Here is a 19438-nt window from a genome sequence, read left to right as displayed (position 1 = left end):
GGGTTAGATCCCTAGTCCACATAAATGAAGCTGGATGATGTGGATAAAGATCAGTAATCCCAGCACTCAGGAGCGGAGTCAGATCTGGAGTTCAAGGTCATCCGTGACTACATTGCAAACTGAAGGCCAGCCTGGGCTACAGGAGACCCTGTCAAACACCAAACAACACCTAAATAAATCAGGTCTTGGGCTGGAGTTATAACTATGAGTAATTGACTAACACATACCAGGTCCATGGTTCTATCCCTAACAAAGCACACACACACACACACACACACACACACACACACACACACACACGCACCCACATGTTGGCAAGGATGTGGAGAAATCTGAACATTGCTGTGGGTCTGAACACTGTACATTGCTGTGGGAATATCAGATGGTGCACTGTGAAAATCAGACCTCATGGAGGGATGTAGTTCAATGGAGAGTGTTACCACATATAAGATCCTGCCTTCATTGCCCAATACTGCAAAGAGAGGAGAGTCATATTATCATATAGCCCGGTTGATTCCACTTCTAGGTAAATTCATAAGGGAGCCCACACACTGGCATTCAAGTAAGTGTTCCTGCTGTTAATAGTGGCTTGATTACAATAGGCAGAGAGTTGAAATGAGTTCTACTTGCAGATGAACTGAAAAGCAAAATTCAGCAGATTCCCACAACAGAATATTATTCAGTCATAAAAAGTAAGTACTGACACATGCTACAATGTAGATAAACTAAGGGATGCCAAATGAGGCCAGCCTCCAAAGGCTACATGTGTATCCTACCATTTATATTAAGTGGGTGGAAGAATCCATGGAGACAGAAATCAAATCTGAGGGGGTGGGATGGTGAGGTGTTGTGTGTCACTGTTGTGGTGGGGCACTTGGGAGGGAGAAGCTGGAGTGTGATGAACACAAGGAGTTCATGACCAGCCTCAAACACATGAGACCTTGTCTCAAAAGACCAAAAGTGAGGAAGGAGAGAGGAAGTGAAGGGAGAGGGGAAGCAAAAAGACAAGGTAGGGCTGAGGAAGAGAAAGCAAAATGGTGGTTGATAGAGACAGGTTCAGGAAAGATGGGGAGTGACTGCTAAGAGAGTACTGGCTTTTTTGTTTTGTGTTTTTGTTTTGTTTTGGTTTGGTTTGGTTTTGGTTTTTAGAGACAGAGTTTCTCTGTATTGCTTTGGAGGTTGTCCGGAACTCCTTTCAGGACCTGCATAACCTGAGAGAACCAAGTCCTGCAAGCTGTCCTCTAACCTCTGCATGGATGCTACGGCACTTGTACTCAAAATTGAGTGCATGCACACACCTGTACACAAAAGGACAGTCATTTAAAACAAGGAGTCATACAACAGTGTGACTCAAGAAAAATGCTCAGTAAATGACAGCAGCAATGATTATGTGCAAGGAGACCACTGACCCCCATCTTAGCAGGGCCTCTTCTGTCTTCTTCCCCCACGACGTCTCTCATTTTCTTCTTTACATTTATTTATTTGGTTTTCTGAGAGTCTCAAGTAGCCCAGACTGTCCTTGACCTGCTAAGTGGTTGAGGATGGCCTTGAACTTCTGATCCTTCTGAGTAGTAAGATTATAGGTGTGCACCACTAAATCCAGTTTTATATGGTGCTGACAATCCAGCCCAGGGCTTTGTGCCTGCCAAACTCTGCAAACTGAGCCACAATCACCAGCCCAGTATTGCATGTTTTTGAGACAGAGTCTCAGGTAGCCCAGGCTGGCCTTGAAGTTGATATGAAGCCAATGATGACCTTGAACTCCCGATCCTCTTGCTCCTCCTGCTTCAGCCTCTCAGTGCTGGGACACAGGCTTGGATGGTAACATTTGCCACTTGAGCTCTCTCTTCTTTTTTTTTTCTTTTTAAAGATTGTATGTATTATGTATACAACATTCTGCTTCCATGTATATCTGCACACCAGAAGAGGGCACCAGATCTCGTAAGGGATGGTTGTGAGCCACCATATGGATGCTGGGAATTGAACTCAGGTCCTCTGGAAGAGCAGCCAGTGCTCTTAACCTCTGAGCCATCTCTCCAGCCTGAGCTCTCTCTTCTTAAAAGTTCTAACTCTGTGTCATTCCCAGTCCAAAGGTTAGACTGCCCAACTTGCTTCACCTCACATGCTTCCTCCACCTTAGCCCCAGGCTTCCCAGAAAAACAATCAAAACTTCCATCTATTGGAAGGTCCCCAAGGGTGGGACAGGGCTGCTGAGCCCACTTTGCTCTAGCATGCAGCAAACACTCAATAAATGCTCACTGAGTGAAACAGAAAGACGGAAAACACATTTTCCAGTCAGATCTTGTTAGAGCCTTATAAGTTTCTGAACTAATGACAGATCCCGAGGATAATATCTTTTTTAACTTTAAAAATTGCATTTTTTTTTTTTATTTTAGAACTGGGAGGCATGTGCCTCATGTGGGTCTCAGGGATCAAACTCAGGTTTGGCAACAAGCACCTTTGTCTGCTGCGCTAGCTCACTGGTCCCTGAGGACGACTCTTTAAAGAAACTCAGAGAAGAACTTGTTGACAAACAGAACAGTTTGCTGTCGGATCAGTGGTTACCAAGCAGGAAGCCATCTCTGTTAAGGCCTAGCCATCTGTTTCCTAGGGACTCCCAGAGACTGATGCTTTTCCACACAGACCAGGAGCACAACTTCTGGTCTCCTTAGTAGACCCTCTTCCACCAGAATGCACTCACCAAGGCTAAGGTATCCCTCTGAGTCACCTGCCCTACTAAGTTCGATTCCCAACGCTACAATCTGCAAGCTGTTTGACTCTGGGCGAGACACTGTCTCCTCTGGGCTTTCCTTCCCTACAAAGTAGGTAACTACGCCCGATAACGCGGAAAGGCGTGAAATCTGATCGGTCCAGGAAGGTCTCAACTTTGATTCTAACAAGCCTCAATTTTCTGTTTCTCAACAAAACTTAGGACAGTGGCAAGATTGTGGTAGGACGTATCCAGAATAGGACTTTAGCTTGACTTCTAATTCTGATTTGCCAAGTCCCCTTTCCTCTGGAGGCGTCAGGTCTGGGGTCTGAACAGACCCAGGTAGGAGGTGGCAGGTTGCCCAGGAGAGCGCCCTCCCCCACGCCCTTCCCCTGCAGCTGGTGACACCCAGACTCCCAAAGTGAAGCACCCCGGGAGGGGCGGGGCGGAGCGGGCAACGAGCGAACCCGATTGGCCTCTGCGAACCACGTGTCCCGTGCCACGGTGAGCCCAGTCTGCGCTGCCGCTGCTGCTAGGCTAACGGGCTTCAAGCTGCGTCTATCTGTCGCCCTGACCCAAGGCCTCCCCCGCACGGTGAGTGTGCAGAGTCGCTGCAGGACACCGAGTGCAGGGCTTCGGGGACCGGGGATGGGCATCTGGCTGGGTCCCTGCTTCGGTGCGGTCACCCCGGGGTGTCGCGTTTGGGTGTGTCCCTGAGGTGCAGGCGCGGGGTGACAGCGCTCCTGAGGGGGAGGGGAGCTGGTGGAGCCCCGGCCCCACCAAGGGTGTGGTTCAAGGCGGGGGACGCCTGATCGCCTTAACTTCACTGGTAGAAAAACTTGGGGCGACTGGGGACGCGGGGATCTAGGGACCCTCAGGGGAGGTTGTGAGTTGCCCAACTTTGAGAGCTTTGAGGAATCCTCTGCTGCATGGCAGATGGATTGTGTGGTCGCGGAGAGAGGCTCTCTGATAGCCACCGAGAAAGGACCAGCTGTCCATCCCGAGGGCTGATGCAGCTGCTCACCTGTCCGGGAGCCACGGAGGACTCTAGCTTGATGCAGAGGCCCCATTTATTCTTCTGCTTCTTCTAAGCCAACCCTGCGCCTTCCCAAAGCTCCAGGGCCTTAGATGCTTTCTAATGATCTCGAATCCAGACCCCAGCACCAACTTGCAGTGTGACCTTGAGCCGGTCTCTTTCCCTCTCTGAGCCTCCTCTCCCAGTTGCTGGTAAACCCCTTTCCAGGTAAACATTCGCTGCGAAAGTGGATTGATCTGGCTGCTGGTACAGGTGTGGGCGGTGAAAAGCTCCTTTAGGAGAGTGAATCTGGCCTCTGCTTCTTCTCTCCCGCCCCTTCCTTTTGTCTAAACTCTGGTGGGTCTTCCCAGACACTTCCAAATTTGGACATATGGCTCCTGGGTTTATAAGAGCTCCTGGTGTCCCCTGAGAATCTGCCCTCCTTTCCACCTCCTCTCCTGCCTAGATCACATCTTGACGCTACTGCCCGGATCCCCAAACAAGATAGCTGGACTTCGAAGCCTTTCTTGCCCCAACTGCAACCATTTCTGCCCCTACTGTTCTGGTTGCAAGCCTTGAGCCTTGCAGAAGACCCTGAGCAACTCTTCTTTCAAATCCATGGGTTGAAGCTTGCCTGGGCCCTTGGATAGGCAGGCCTCTTTTCTTTCTGGGCCCTTGTTCCCCATAGCAGTCTGCTGAGGTGGCTGACACTTCCGGTGCCCCCCCCCTCCTTGGCCAATTCAACTGCTCTCAGATTTGGGAGCTGGGTGTGGCTGGGCAGGGAGGGAAGAGAAGGCCTTCATCCCCTTGCAGCTGTGACTGTCAATCACGATGTCCCTTTACTTCCTGTCCTTTTGTTCATGAGCCTCCCTCTGCTGGGAGATTGAACCTATTTGCTGTTTCTGGGCAGGGGTTGCAGCTGATGGACAGAACATGGATCTGCCCTGAGAATAGAGATGCTGGGGCGGGTGGGGGTGGAGCTGGGAGTGGGGGACTGCAGCACTGGAGAGCTGCCAAAGACCATGCATACATCTGCACTGCAGCTCCCAGAGGAATCCTGGACACCAGGCCCAGCCCCGCCCCACCTCTGCCCCTCCACCCACCAGCTAGGCAACTCCTCCCCCTGATTCCTTCCTCGCTGGAGGAGGAGACCTGTACCCAAGCCCCCAGCTGGCAAGATGTGTTGGGCCTGGGTGGTGGCTCTTTACAGTGTCATTCAGGCACAGTGGTGGCCCCGTGTACCCCTAGGCAGCTTCTTCAAGAGACTTCCTGGGTGGGGTCAAAGCTGAGGATGTGGTCTCCACACATTCCCCATGTGGAGGGTGGGAAATGAGGGTTGTATCCTAACTTGCTGCTTCTTGGCTTGGAATCCATCCTCTTCTATTTACACCCTGCATTCCATTTGCATTTGGAATACCCTCTCCTGGAGGACTAAGGAGCCCCCACTAAGGCCCGGCCCTGTTGAGTGGTGTTGGCTTGTGGTATTGCCTTGTGGTTTCTATGAGCCCAGATTCCCCTATCTGTAAAAGGACTGATAACGTTCTTTGAGCCTGCAGATATGAAAGTGCCTTGTAAATTGGGGAGTGCTCTCTGTAGAGAAGCTAACACTGCTGTGGTAACCTCAGAAGGGTGTGGTACACAGGAGGCTACCTGAGCCTCAGGTTCCTGACTCCTGCAGATGATCCTTAAAGTCATCCTTGTCACTGATGGAATCCTTCCAGCTGAGCAGACAAGGGGAGCCCTTGCTTTGTTAGATGCTGGTACAGAGATACACTCTAGCCCTCAAATGGAAAGAAATGCCTAGAAATGTGTTCCCCCACCTAGGGGAATCCCTGGTTCCTTCCCCCAGGGAGGCATAAACTGTGTGTATCTGCAGTCACAGCAGTTGGAGGTGGAGACTTCAGGATCTGGACGTTCAAAGTTCAAGGTCACTCTGAGCTACATAGTAAGTTGAGTATAGGAGGCCCCATCTCAAAAAAAAAAAAAAAAAAAAAAGTAAAGAATAGTTGTAAGCCCTTGCACAGCACTTCATGTGCATAAACTTTCTGTGCAAAGTCCTCTTGTGCACACTCATCTTGTCTTCATTTTTGCCAGGTGTGGTAGCCAATGCCTTTGCTTTAATTCCAGCAGAGGCAGAGGCAGTTGGATCTCTGAGTTTGAGGCCAGCCTGATCTGCTACAGAGACTCTGTCTTAAAAATAAATACATAAATAAATAAAAGAATTCAATTCTTTATTCTTTACACCTTAACTGTAACCTTTACAACTGTTATGTTTTAAATAGTTTTATTTACATGTATATTTATTTGTTTGTATATGTACTTTCATGCATGGCATGGATATGGAGGCCAGAGGACATCTTTCCGGAAGTTGGTTCTCTCCTTCCATGTTGTGGGTCAGATAGAACTCAGGTTGTCAGGCTCCTCACATACTGAGCCATCTTGCAGCTGTTTTTATTTCCATTTTCCATGTGAGACAAGTTCTCTCTTTTTGTTTGCCTCTGGCCCATGAGCTATCGAGGATTCTCTTGTCTCTGCCTCCCATCTTGCAGTAGGATGGTAGACTTGGCTGCTGTGCAGGACTTTACTTGCATTTTGGGGATTTGAACTCAGGTCCTTCCCACCATCAGCTTCTAAACAGCACCTTGGAACTTTGACCTCTGGATACCTGACTGCCGTGAGATGCTAGACTTTATCATTCACCACATGACCTCACCCGGGATTCAAACCCACACCAGGCAATTTCTGATCCTGGGGCAGTCGGATGAATGCTTGGGGCTCTGCCCAGCTGGGAATCAATGACTGCTGGTCAGGAGTTGGAAGACACTGCTCTCGAAGAAACCTGAGTGTCTGGAGTCGGGGGAGGGGCGAGACAGGAGTGCTCCATCCTGCTTCGATAGCTGGGATTGGGAGCTGCTCCTTCTGGCTGTGGGGAGCCCATAGGAAAAGAGATAGAATTTTCTAGATTTATCTTTTCTTGGTGGTAGGAATATAACCCAAGGACTTACACATGCTAGATGAATGATCTACACTAAACTACATACCCAGCCTGAAAAGGATTTTGAAAGTCAAAACCTTCAAAGTACAATAGACTTACCCCAGGAGGCACCATACCTTTCTGGGGTACAGAAAGTTCTCAGGCTCTGTTATTAAAATGGTTGTTTTTGAGACAGTGTCTCATGTAGCCCAGGCTGGCCTTGACTTTGCTATATAGCTGGTGATGAATTTCTAAGCCTCCAGTCTCTACCACACACCTGCTGGGATTACTTGTGTGTATTATCGTGCCTGGTTTATTTGGTGCTAGGGATCAAACCCAGGGGCTTGTGCATACTGGACCAGTACTGTACCAACTGAGCTACTTCCCAACCTACAACATGTACTTTTTCTATCTTGTTTTAAAAGTCATTGAAGGGTGGGGAAGTGAGCAGGGAAATGGCTTAGCAGGTAAAGACTTTTGCCGCCAAGCCTAATGACCTGAGCTCAAGCCCCAGAACCCACATGGTAGAGGGAAAGAACTAACTCTGACAAGCTACCCCATGGCGCATGTGTGCTCCCCCAAAAAATTTTTTTTAAAAAATTATCAGTGTTCATTTTTTTTCCTCTGTAGTTATTGGTGGGCAGACTTCAGTATTAGGCTGCTGGTACCATGGGCTATTCAATAGCCTTGGCTATTCAATTTTCTGTCCTAGCCCTAGCTCCCACCAGTGAGTCTAGGTTGCTAATAGGTTTATTGTTTTGTTTTGTTTGTTTCTTTCTTTCTTTCTTTCTTTCTTTCTTTTTTTTTTTTTTTCGAGACAGGGTTTCTCTGTGTAGCTTTGGAGCCTATCCTGGCACTCGCTCTGGAGACCAGGCTGGCCTCGAACTCACAGAGATCCACCTGCCTCTGCCTCTGGAGTGCTGGGAATAAAGGCATGTGCCACCAATGCCTGGCTTTGTTTTGTTTTCTTATGAGTCCCCAGTTAATCAGTAATTTTCTCTCTGGACTTGGACAAGTTGCCCAACTTCTCAGGTCATTTACCCTCTGGCCACAGCCTGGGAGCAAAGCAATTGCAATTTGGTTCAATGGTTCTATTTTTTCTCCCCTGTGACTTCTCAAGGATGTAACTACAGGAACCTCTCATGACTATAACTGGAGTTTTTATCTCGTAAACCTGGGTTTCTGCAGCCCTAGCTGGCAAGGCCTCGCCACCTGGTCCCAATAAACCAGTTACAGACCAGTAATGGTGAAAAAGAAAATAAAAGGAAATCATTTGTTCAGTGTGACCAAGTTGGGAGGAGGAACAAACTGAGGGAGGCTGGGACACCAAGCCCATTTTTAGGATACTGACATGAGCCTTAGGTCTGAACAGAGGAAGAACTGGGGCAGGAGATGTGAGGTCAACTAACTAGTCCTGGTCCCCATGTGGCCTAGACCTTCGTTACCTCCATTCTGGTTCCTCTAGGTGATTTTTAGAAGCCCTTATCCCTGTCATCGTTATCAATACCATTGCTTTAGGAGCTCAATCTGGTTCCTACTGGCTGACCACTTCAGTTCCAGGGTGCAGCTTGCACTCACGGAATGACTTACAGGGTGATCTGTTCTGCACAGTTTTGTTATTTGGGACCCTAAGGTTACTACAGAGGAGAGGTTGCTAAAATTTTTGAAGAAAAAGAGGCGTGTAAGATGAAACATATTAGACATATTAACTAGTTTATTATGTGCCCGGCAGAGTAGGGAGACTAAGAGAGAAGAGAAACGGGGTAATGGCTGACTGCCATGGCCGGTCACCATAGAGAGGCAGAGAAAAGAGACAGAGAGAAGAGAAGAGCAGAAGCAGAGAGAGAGTAAAGAGAGCGTAAATGGGCGGGGGGGAGGGGGGTCTGTCTTTTCAAGGGTCCTTTACACCTGCGTGCAGACTTAGTTCCCATGGAACCCTGGGCTGACCGGGGTACTGCCTGAGTGGATTCTGACAGGTAACAGAGGCAGGCCAGCATAATGCCTGAACCTTTCAGAGATGCCAGGAGATACGTTGGATTTAGGTTCTTGTGAGCAGAGTGAGGTGTCTGTGCTTTTGAGGAAAAGTATCCTGGAAGGATTGGTTTCTTAGCCTCTTGGTACATGATGACCTTTAGGAAATGCCATTCCTGGCTGGAAGTTTACAGCAAGCACAATAGCTGTCCCCCAAAAAAGGCCAACCCATGAGTCACATGCAATAAAATAAAAACAATCTTTTGCTCAAGGCTTTATTCTACTTCTAATCAATGGACTCGTGCAAGCAACTATTAGTAACTAGCTCAAAATGGAATCAATAACCACCTTCATATTGAAAGGAATATTCACTTAGAGGCAAAACTGGTTTTTCCACCCAAGGGGGAAGGGAGAGACAGTGGAATGTGCAAGTTATTAGAATTACTATGTATGAACATTAGTCACCCACAACTCACTGAGCTGTAAAGAACTTGAAGACAGAAAAACTAAAATCAGATAACTCAGAAAGGTTTTCTTTGAAGATAGATTTTTTTCCCCTTCCCCATGGTGCATTCAGGGCCAGTGACCTCCAGCTACACAATGGCAAATCCTCAATGGTTAATCACAAGCCAGTCAAGGGAGAGTGATGTGGAGCCCCCTAGGGATTCCAAGGAGGGGAAATCTCCCTGGCTCCCCAATTGAGGTACAGATGAGACCAGTCAATTGGTTTTCTACTTTGTTGGTTGCAGTGGCCTTTGGTCATTTGAAGAAAAAAAAAAAGTCTTCCAGTTGTATTAATAAAACTAGAATGGAGAAACACTGGTTTAGGTTCTAGAAGGTTGAGTAGAGAAGTGATAGTGGAGGGAATTCCTGGCTTAGGGAGAGAAGTGGACAGAAGCCATGAAGAGTAGTCGAGGGCCTTGAATGTTGAGCCAGGAGACCTGGCCTTGGAAGGCACTATGGGAGGGAGACTGGATATAACCCTTTAAGCCCTCCTCTGTCACATGCACAGTTAGATGGAGGGCTGTTTGAAAGTTTCGATCATTTAAAAAGATAATTTATTATTGGTACTGTGTGTGTGAGAGAGAAAGAGGGGATGCATGTGGAGATCAGAGGGTAATTTTGAGGAGTCTGTTTTCTCTTTCCACCTTTTATGGTTCTAGGAATCAAACTCAGGTCACCAGACTTGCATGGCAACCGCCATTGCCTGTGAAACTGTCTTTCTGGCCGAGTTTTGTTTTGTTTTGAGACAGGATCGCACTGTGTAGCCCTGGCTATCCTGGAACTACTATGTAGACCTAGACCTGACTGGCCATTAATTTAGAGAGATCCACCTGGCTCTGCCTCCCCAGGTCTGTGACTAAAGGAATGTACCACCATTCCTGGCTCTACCTGCCAGTTTTGATTATTTTCATCTTTGAAATGAACTGAAATTATACAGTTTAGGAGGGGAAAAACCATAACCATGTACCTTTGTACATGCATTAGTATGCATAGTTGCTAATGCCAGGCACTCAAAGAGAGGCAAGGGAGACTGCCTGGAGGTGAGGGGATACATATCTGTAATCCCAGCACACAGAAGGCTGAGGAAGGAGGGTATCCTGTTCCAGACCAGCCTGGACTATATAGTAAGGCCCTGTCTCAAAATAAGAAAATCAAAACAAGGGGTGGGATGATGGCGTCCTTCAGTAAAGTGAACAAAGGATTGGGTTGGGCTTCTAGGGGAAAAGAAGTGGCCCAATCCTATAATGAAGATGAAGTCTCTCAGGGTGACCTGTAGTCATTTCTATCTGGACCAATCAGATCTCCCATGTCCTTCTGTAGATAAGATCTTTCCTGTGCAGAAAAAGGAGTATGAGAAATACCTCTGCCTGTACCTACTGTCTACTGATATGGGCAGAAATGATTAGCTTCCTGGAAAAAAAAAAAAAAAAGCCGTGTCTTGGAGCCCATGTTCTGTTTGTAAAGGTCTGCAGTTCCTTGAATGGCCAACTTAAACATATGCCATGGAAATACATTTGGTTGGCTATGGGTGTGGCTCAGTTGGTAGGGTGCTTTCTAGCACCCTGAAAGCCAGCCCTGGGGTCAGTTTCCAGCACTGTATAAACTGGGTACTGTGATGCATATGTGTAATCCTAGCACTTGGGAGGTGGAAGCTTGAGGATCACCTTATCTGAGGATACATAGTAAGTTCAAGGCTAGCCTGGCATACAAGAGACCTTGTCTCAATAAAAACAAAACAAAACTGAGTTTGAAACAAACAATCTGAGGCCAAAGACATGGCTCAGTGGTTAAGAGCACTTACAACCCTTCCAGAAGAGTTTGGTTCCCAGTACCCAGGTTCTTTGGCTCACAGCTGTCATAACTCCAGCCCCTTGGAAATCCAACCCCCTCTTCTGATTTCCATATACACACCTGCTCATGTGTGGCATACGTTCATCCAAACAGATATATACACATAAGCATAAATTTAAAAAAAATTAAAAAGTTACTTCTGCAGGCCCAGAGAGGTGGCTCAGTGGTCAAGAGCACTTGTTGCTCTTTCAGGGGACACAGCATCCACATGGTGGCTCACAACCATCTGTAACTCCAATTTCAGGGTTCCGATACCCTCTTCTGACCTCTGTAAGAACCAGATACACATCTGGCACACATCCATCCATACAGGCAAAATAGCAATACACATAAATAAATCTAAAAAGAGATCTTTAATTACTTTCAGGTGGGCTCTTTTAGTCTCCCACAGAAAGGGTGGTTTTTGCACACTGTCTTACAATATCCTAAGAAAACCTATGACTATCCCATTTCTTTTTTTTTTTAAGATTTTATTTATCATGTATGCAACATTCTGCTTCCATGTATATCTGCACACCAGAAGAGGGCACCACATCTCAAAATCGATGGTTGTGAGCCACCATGTGGTTGCTGGGAATTGAACTCAGGACCTCTGGAAGAGCAGTCAGTGCTCTTAACCTCCGAGCCATCTCTCCAGCCCAACTATCCCATTTCTAAGTGGGAGATTTCTAAACTGAGTCAGAGAGAAGTAATACAGCTGGTTCAAAGTCCCGAACTAGGTGTTTGTAGTGTCAGGATTTGAACACAGGGATCTTGACGTCAAAGCTTTTGTTTTTTGCCATGTTAAACTTATCCCGATAAAAGTGATTATTTATTACTTTTTTTTTCTGTGTGCTAGCAGTCTTGCTAAGCATTTTTCATCTGTTGTGTCATAGTTTACATTGGAATTCCAATATGTCTTTGCAGATGAGCAAACTAAGATTCAGTTTAAATAACTTATGTTAGCCAGAGCTCAGGAGACAAGGTGGCCAAGCCCATTCTCTAGGTTGGGCAATAGGACTCTGCCCCCTCACTCCCCAAAGAAACCCCACAATGGTCACAAGCTACCAGGCAAGGCAGTGGTGATGGCCACCTAAGAAGAAGCCATCAAGGTCACTGCCCAGAGGGAGGTTTTTCTGGAATGATCCAAGCACTTGGGTGGTGATCAGATGAAAGAGACTCAGGGCTCTAAGGAGAGAGAAGCCAGTTTTAACCAGTCTTGAGCCCCTTTTCCAGGTTAAGTTGGTAAAATTTACAGATTGAGGGAGGGCTGAGGAGTCCTGGGGTCTGGGGAGAGCATTCCCAGCATTCTATTGTGGAAACCACTCATTGAAATATAGAAAAATCATTCATATTGACTATGGGGTTTCCCAAAGATGGCAGCTGTATGACTTCATTCCACTAAGGCCCAGAGAGGAGACCCAGCAGGAACCACATACCCTGGGTCGCTCTCCATCTGTGTGGAAGCTTGCTGTGACCTGGAACTGTAGACAAGGCTGCTGGCTGAGTCCTGGTCATCTTGAAAAAGGCTTGGAGGTCAGATGGTTCAGGCCTTGGCTAGGATCCTAGGCCAGTGGCTGCTCAGTCGGAGGTAGTGTGCCTTAGGTTGTTATGGGGGGGAGGGGGGACAGTGCTCAGGCAGCTAGCCTCTGTGCTGTAGCCTTTAGCTTTCCTGTTGGAATGGATCAGACTGGCTCTCCAAACTGCAATCTGAACGTGAAGTTATCAAAGGAACTCACATTCCACATACACAGGAGGCAGACCCCCAAGAGTCCCACAGAAACTGCCCTTGGAGTTTCCCCCAAAGGCACGGTGGCCCCGCCTTGGAGCCGGCTGTCTGTGGAAAGGGGCTGTCGTCCAGATGGGCCTGGGCGCCAGCCAGCTGCTGAAGTTTCCAGCAACAAGGCCAAAGGAAAGTGCCTCAGCCTTCAAGTGACAGGTCGCAGCTCTCCCACCCCCATATCAGCTCACTCCCTGGGTCTCTGGCAGTTTGGGGGTTCATTCCTTCACTAGCTGCCCCTTGCGTCTCCAGACTTGGGGAAACCCCAGGGATGGTTCTGGAACCAATCTTAGAAGTCACCCCTTCTAGTGTGAGGTTTCCATTTCCTGATGAGAGCTGCACTCTTATACCAAGGGGCCCCCGGTTGCTAGAGCAACAGCAGGGTTTCCTGTAGCTGAGTTTCAATTGCAGACAGATCTCTGTCTGTGTCCTCCACCCCCAGCATCATCAGATGACTGCCCCTTGCTGACTGTAGTAAGCCAGCAGAGGCAACATAGGGGCAAACTAATAAAAGTCCCTATACCAACATCCCACCACCCCTGATATGTCTGCTCTGTGCTGGAATCAATTCAGACCCCATCCCCCAGCACCACTCCCAGGCAGCTTGTGCTTAGCATAACCTTGAACTCAGAAATGAGCACTAAGCCCTCTGTCACATAACTACTAAGTGTCAGGGGAGAGTTCTCCAAAGTTGGGGGATGTGTAGGGCTGGAGAGTGCTGAGTTGCAGGTCTCTATGATTCCACCCTCCTTTCTAGTTCATTCCTTGCAAGTAAGATATTTTTACTCTTACAAAGCAGTATGGAGCTGTTTTGAGGCAATCAGCTTACACCAGCTTCTCCTAGTGTCCAGCAGCCCTCGTGGTTCCTGATTGCTCAGCTTGCATCTCCTACCCTTCTGCTGAGTGCCTGTGAGCTCAGCTCAGCTCTGTACCTGCTTCGCTTCCCCTGTTCATTTATTTATAAGAATTCACCTGTGTCCCTTTTTCCATCATTGTAGCTCTTGTCCCTGACACCTCCAGCCCATAGTCCTTACCAGTTTCAGTAAGACATTTTATCCCATTTGTTCAAGTCTCCCACAGTGGTGATGGCTGTGTTCCATCAGAGATGAGCCAAGTCTTCACAGTGACCTCAGCCATTGGGTCAGACCATCCTGTCACCATCCTTCTCCCTGCTGCCATCCCAATGACACCGAGATCTGTGTTGCTGCCTCTTACCCAGACATCTGTATGAGACCTCTGACTGGCCACCCAGGGTTAATTACATCCCATTACCTCTTGTCCTGCACATTGTCTTTCCTCTAGGTGCTTATTGAAATCCATGTGGGGCCAGGTATTGGTGGTGCATGCCTTTAATCCCAGCACTTGGGAGGCAGAGGCAGGCGGATCTCTGTGAGTTTGAGACCAGCCTGGTCTACAAGAGCTAGTTCCAGAAAAGCCTCCAAAGCCACAGAGAAACCCTGTCTCGAAAAAAAAAAAAAAAAAAAAAAAAAAAAAAAAAAAAAAAAAAAAAAAAAAAAAAGAAAGAAAGAAATCCATGTGGGTGCATTTATTACTGGGACCCATGAAAATAGGACTGTCCTGTCTCAAGTATGTCCTGCTGTGTTCTCGGTGCAGAGCATTCCTGGCTGAGGTAGATGATGGGTGAATGCAACATACCCAAGTTGAGAGGATGTCCTCAGGGAGATACTTGGAACCTCCTGGTTTTCCCATTTGTATGCCAGAAGGCCTGGTTAGGAAGCCATTCTCAGTGGTTTGGAAAGAGCACACAGAGTGCATGTAGCACGCAGGGACTCTGAATTCTGGAGTGATTTGGCTTTGGACCAAATGTGGTACCTAGCCTTGGTCTCCTTTCTCTTACAAAGGGCACCTGCTGCCTGTAAGGATTGCTAAAATGATAGGGGAGATACCAGGCACACAACAGGGCATGGGTCAGTGCTAGGTCAGTGGTCATGCCCAGCCTCCCTTGTCCAGGTCCCTTTCCCACCCTGCTGTGACTGTGCTGTTATCTAATACAGCCACTGTCATTTGAAAAACAAAGTTTCTGGCTCCCTCAGGTCTCTGAGTATGAAAACAGCAGGAGAGAAAATGAGGGGCAAAGAATGGAGAGTTGCAGAGTCTTGGGGTGGTCTCTCAAATTCGCTTTCTCTTTCCACAGTGGTTTCTGCTGCAGAACCTGAGACCATGGCCAAAACAGCCCAGGTAAGGGTCTCTCCTTCTCAAGGCCCCTGCTCTTAGGTCTGGGAACCCCAGCATCAGTAGGCTAGATCCCAGGTACCCTTAGCTAAGCTGGGTACCTTCAGCTAACTCCTGGGGCCTCAGAAAATCCATGGTACCTTCAGATAATCATGGTACTTTCAGCCCAAAAGGAGTAGAGGTGGCTCTAAATTTACAGCTCTTCATATGCAAGTCACCAATGGTGATACACAATATCCCAAGTACAAAGCAATGTGAATTGGCTCAAGTACTGGGAAGCTCAGGGCTTTGGGATTGACTGGATCCAACTCTTAGCTGACAGAGTGAGGATTCTGCTTCTATGGGCAACTTCTAGATTGCTTCATTCCTGAGAGGTTTTGCCTGGCATGGGCATCGTGTACCTCTGGCTTCTGTTCTCCTGTCTTCATAGACCTGGATACAATAGTGCAACTTATTTCCAGTGGTTCCAGGTTTTATCCTCATAGGCTGGGCCTGGGTGACATGCTTTTTTGGGGAAGTTGGGGGGGAGGGTTTCGAGGCAGGGTTTCTCATTGGCTTTTGAGGCTGTCTTGGAACTAGCTCTTGTAGACTAGGCTGGTCTCGAACTCACAGAGATCTGCCTGCCTCTCCCTCTGCCTCCCGAGTGCTGGGGTTAAAGGCATGCACCACCACCATCCGGCTATGACGTGCTGCTTTTTGGAGTAGGAAGTTGAAGCGACCCCGTCAGAGCTATGTGACCCCAGGAAGGGAGATGGGCAACCAGACAGTCACTAAATCACAATGAGGGTTGTTTATGCCCTGAAGAAGTGTGTCCCATGTCATCCCCATTGGGGTTAAATTTTCCTGGCCAGGAAGACTCTAACCTCAGGTTTTCACACTGTCTGACTACTCTGTTGGGTGATAGAATTTGAGACCAAATGGAGCATTCTGTCCTGTGTGGCTAAGGGAGGTGTGAGAGATTCCTCTGTGTCAGGATTTGCCTGAGAGAGATGCCCGTTGGCTACCCTTATAGTGCAAACCTGGCAATGGAAGGGGAGGATGAGCTGAGGGAACCCCAGCCGACTCCCTTTTGTTGCTTACCCCATCTCTAGAACTTCTGGTCACAGAGCAGGCCTCTTACTCACTGGCTGAACTGAGAGCCAATTTCACTTCAGCCCTCCTTGTGACATGACACCCAGTGAACCAGGGATAGCCACAGTTTGCAGAGAGTAGCATTCATATGTTGCAAGACAGACTCAAAATAGCTCTTGCACGGCTTCTCCCCGCACCCATAAGGAGCATGCTTTGTCCCACAGCCTCTCTGATCAGGCCAATCCGGGAGAGTATTCATTTTGTGTACAAAGCTCCAGGACGGGAACTGCTGCTGCTTCCCTCTTGCTGTGTGCCAGGAGCTGGGAGGCATTTGCCTTGCAGGGTTCTGAATGACTCAAACAAACAGGTCAGAACGAAAGATCAGTCAGGCCAAGACTTGGGGTTCAGAGGTTTAGGCCAGGGCCCAGAGACCCTCTGCAAGCAAATTTCAGGGTGGCTGAGCATGAGTGCAAGTCAGATGTCTTTGCATCATGCTTTGGTGAGACATGAAAGAAGTCTGGGACCAGCAGGAGGGCACCGCCTTCAGGTTAGGAGGCTTTGGAAAACAAGAGGGGTCTAGGATGGACTGGCTGGATTAGAAGTCCAGAACTGAGAAATAATCCAGTGTAGTCAGGACGAAGGGTAATTCTGGGTACCCGGCAGGCAGCAGCCTCAAGTGGGAGAAAGTTGCAGAAGATGCTACTAGGAGGTGGGTGTGAAGAAGGGAATTTGTCTATTGCCTGCTCTTAGCACTGATTGCAGTGCCCCACACATATGTGCACACCCACACACTGCAGCACAGTCCACGCTCCGTGGGTCCAGTCACCTTAGCTCTTTCCATCATGATGGCGGGTCCTTCTTGTCACCTTCCAAAGAGGTGAACTTGGGACCCAAAGGCAGGAAGGCAGACTATGATTCCATGGAAGGCCCCAGGAGTTGTAGCTCTGTGACCTGTTTAGTGAGATTTGCCATTGGAATGCAATAGTGAATTTAAAAACACTTTGCAGACATGGAGAGGCGGTACATGTCCTATGACCCCAATAGCTGCAGGATGAGGTGGGTATCAGAGCTGGTTATGGTTGCTCTCCACTACAGTTCCCGTATAGGCAATCATCTGTCTAGGTAATGTTTATCTGTGTTCTAGGAAGTCCAAGACTACCTACCTGCAGTAGCTGGGGTGGGGCTTCACAGGCTGGAGCCCCAGGGCCCAGGCTGCTCACCATCTGGCAACAGGGTCTGCTAAATATTTCAGGTCGGAAAGCTTTCTCTCCACTCCCTCCATCCTGGGTATCTGCATCCAGAATCCTGTCTGCATGGGGTGAGACAGGCTGATTACAGTGGCCTGGGCAGCAGCACAGGTGGCATTTAAGAATATAAACTTCCACACTGGGGTGAGTCATGGCCTGAAGGAGCTAGGCCTAGATGGTTTGAGGGAACGTTCCTATACCTTTATGTTAGCAGCCAGAGCTAAGCCCCATTTTGCTTGCAGAGCCCATGACCATGTAACATCTTGGATCACGGGGCCAGCAGGCAAGCGCTGGGAAGATTTCTCCATCCCTGTCCAGAGCTGCATGAGAAACCAAAATAGATTCCCACTTGGTTTGCCTCTCCATGAACACTTTGGCCAAGCCTGTATGGACCATTAGTCATCTTTCCCCAGTGTCACATTGACTGTTTTATCTTCAGCCCAAACAACACCAGAAGCCACCACACATCTATGGAGGGAGAAGGGCAGAGATGAAGTAGCCATAATAGGGAGGGCATAATGCCTGGTACCCTGTCTTCTGCCTGCAGCCTGGCAGGTGCCTCTTGTCTCCTCCCAGAGCCTCTAGGCATCTTTCAATCCTATGATCATAAAGACCTTGGGCATCTGACTGTGAGCTTTCAGGAGCCATCTCAGAATATCTTAACACTTGTTGCCTCTAACACATTCCCTGTAATGATTAATCTCCATTGTCATCTTGATGAGATCTAGGTCCACCTAGGGAAACGGTCCTCTTGGCTTGACTATGGAAGGATTCTCTTCCCCTACTACCCACCTCTATTGTTTTTTGTTTTTGTTTTTGAGACAGGGTTTCTCTGTGGCTTTGGAGGCTGTCCTGGAACTACCTCTTGTAGACCAGGCTGATCTCGAACTCAGAGATCCACCTGCCTCTGCCTCCCAAGTGCTGGGATTAAAGGTGTGCGCCACTACAGTCCGGCAACCCACCTCTTTTTAAATGAGAGTCTTGCTAGGTAGCTCTGGCTAGCCTGGAACTCAGTGTTTAGATTAGGCTGGCGCTGAACATACAGAGGTCTGCCGCCTCTGCCTCTGCCTCTGTCTCTTGAGTGGTGGGGTTAAGGGGGCATGCCACCATGTCCAGCTCTAGAGGATTGTCTTAATTAGGTTAATTGAGGTAGGAAAATATACCCACTGCAGGTAGCACCATTCCCTAGGCTGGAGTCCTAGATTGTGTGAAAAGGAGAAAGTGAGCTAAGCATAAGCATTTACTGTTCTTTGTTTCTTGACAGTGGAAGGCATATGATCAGTTGCCACCTCAGCTTCTCCATCATGATGGACAGTGCTCTTGAAACATGAGCCAAAATAAGTCTCCTTTCCCTTAAGTTGCCTTTGTTCGGGCTATTTTACCACAGTGTCAGAAAAGAAACTTAGGTATCCTTGAGAAAGTCATCAATTTGAAACAGCTTGCTGCTTGACTTCTTTTAACCTACACAGAAGATGGGTTACATGGTTCAATGGGCAGAGACAGCAATGCCAGGTGTAAGAGCCTTGCTTTTCCCAGGCCCTGAATTAGGGGCCATGCCCAGGGTAGCCAACAGAACCATAGGCTCTCAATAACATTGCAATCCCATCTTCTGCTTCATGCTCATTGTACCCCACACAAGTTGACAGACTCTGGGTATTGGCTCCTAACACTGTAACCTGGGGTTCTTTTTCCAATGTTCTCACTGTCTCCCAGCCCTCTACCATGTCTCTCTGTGTGGTAATTTCCACAGTCTCTCTTCCCGGGGTGGAGGGCCACTGTTACTCATCCTGTAGAACTCACAGAAACTCAGACATCATCTCCAGGAAGTCAGCTCTAATCTGCTCAGCATGTATTCTCAGTAACTCACACATCTATTTCTGAAGCAAATACCTAGGTGTGCCTAGATGTCCCAGGCCCTGTGCTAGGGGCTGGAAAGACATCAGTGAGCAAGACAGATGCAGTCCTGGCCTTCACAGGGTTTCTTCTCTGGCCCCTGTGATACACTTAGCTAACTGGATTGTGGCTACATTTACCATGCAGTTCCCCACCAGACTGTGGGTTCTTACAGGTCCCTGGCTGGGCTCAGCACCTTTTAGATTCTCAGTGAGAGATGGATGGATGCGTGCATCTGTGGGTAGATGAG

At 48.2% G+C, this 19438-nt stretch overlaps 1 protein-coding gene across 3 annotated transcripts in view; it reads left to right on the top strand.

Moving 5' to 3' along the window:
* The first annotated feature begins 3163 nt into the window (after positions 1–3163).
* Positions 3164–19438, top strand: part of Anxa6 (annexin A6) — a 53495-nt gene continuing 37220 nt past the window's right edge. For 2 of the 3 annotated variants that reach the window (XM_027427466.2, XM_027427465.2), the window contains exons 1-2: positions 3164–3304; positions 14940–14983. In XM_027427466.2, the coding sequence (XP_027283267.1) occupies positions 14966–14983 (18 nt within the window). In that variant the 5' untranslated portion in view covers positions 3164–3304; positions 14940–14965. The remainder of the gene's footprint in view (positions 3305–14939; positions 14984–19438) is intronic. The other variant, XM_027427467.2, reaches the window with a different exon arrangement.

Source organism: Cricetulus griseus, chromosome 7, assembly GCF_003668045.3.
Source record: "Cricetulus griseus strain 17A/GY chromosome 7, alternate assembly CriGri-PICRH-1.0, whole genome shotgun sequence".
Lineage (NCBI taxonomy): Eukaryota > Metazoa > Chordata > Mammalia > Rodentia > Cricetidae > Cricetulus > Cricetulus griseus.
Note: the sequence above shows the minus strand (reverse complement) of the source record. Positions and strands in the feature narration are given on the sequence as shown.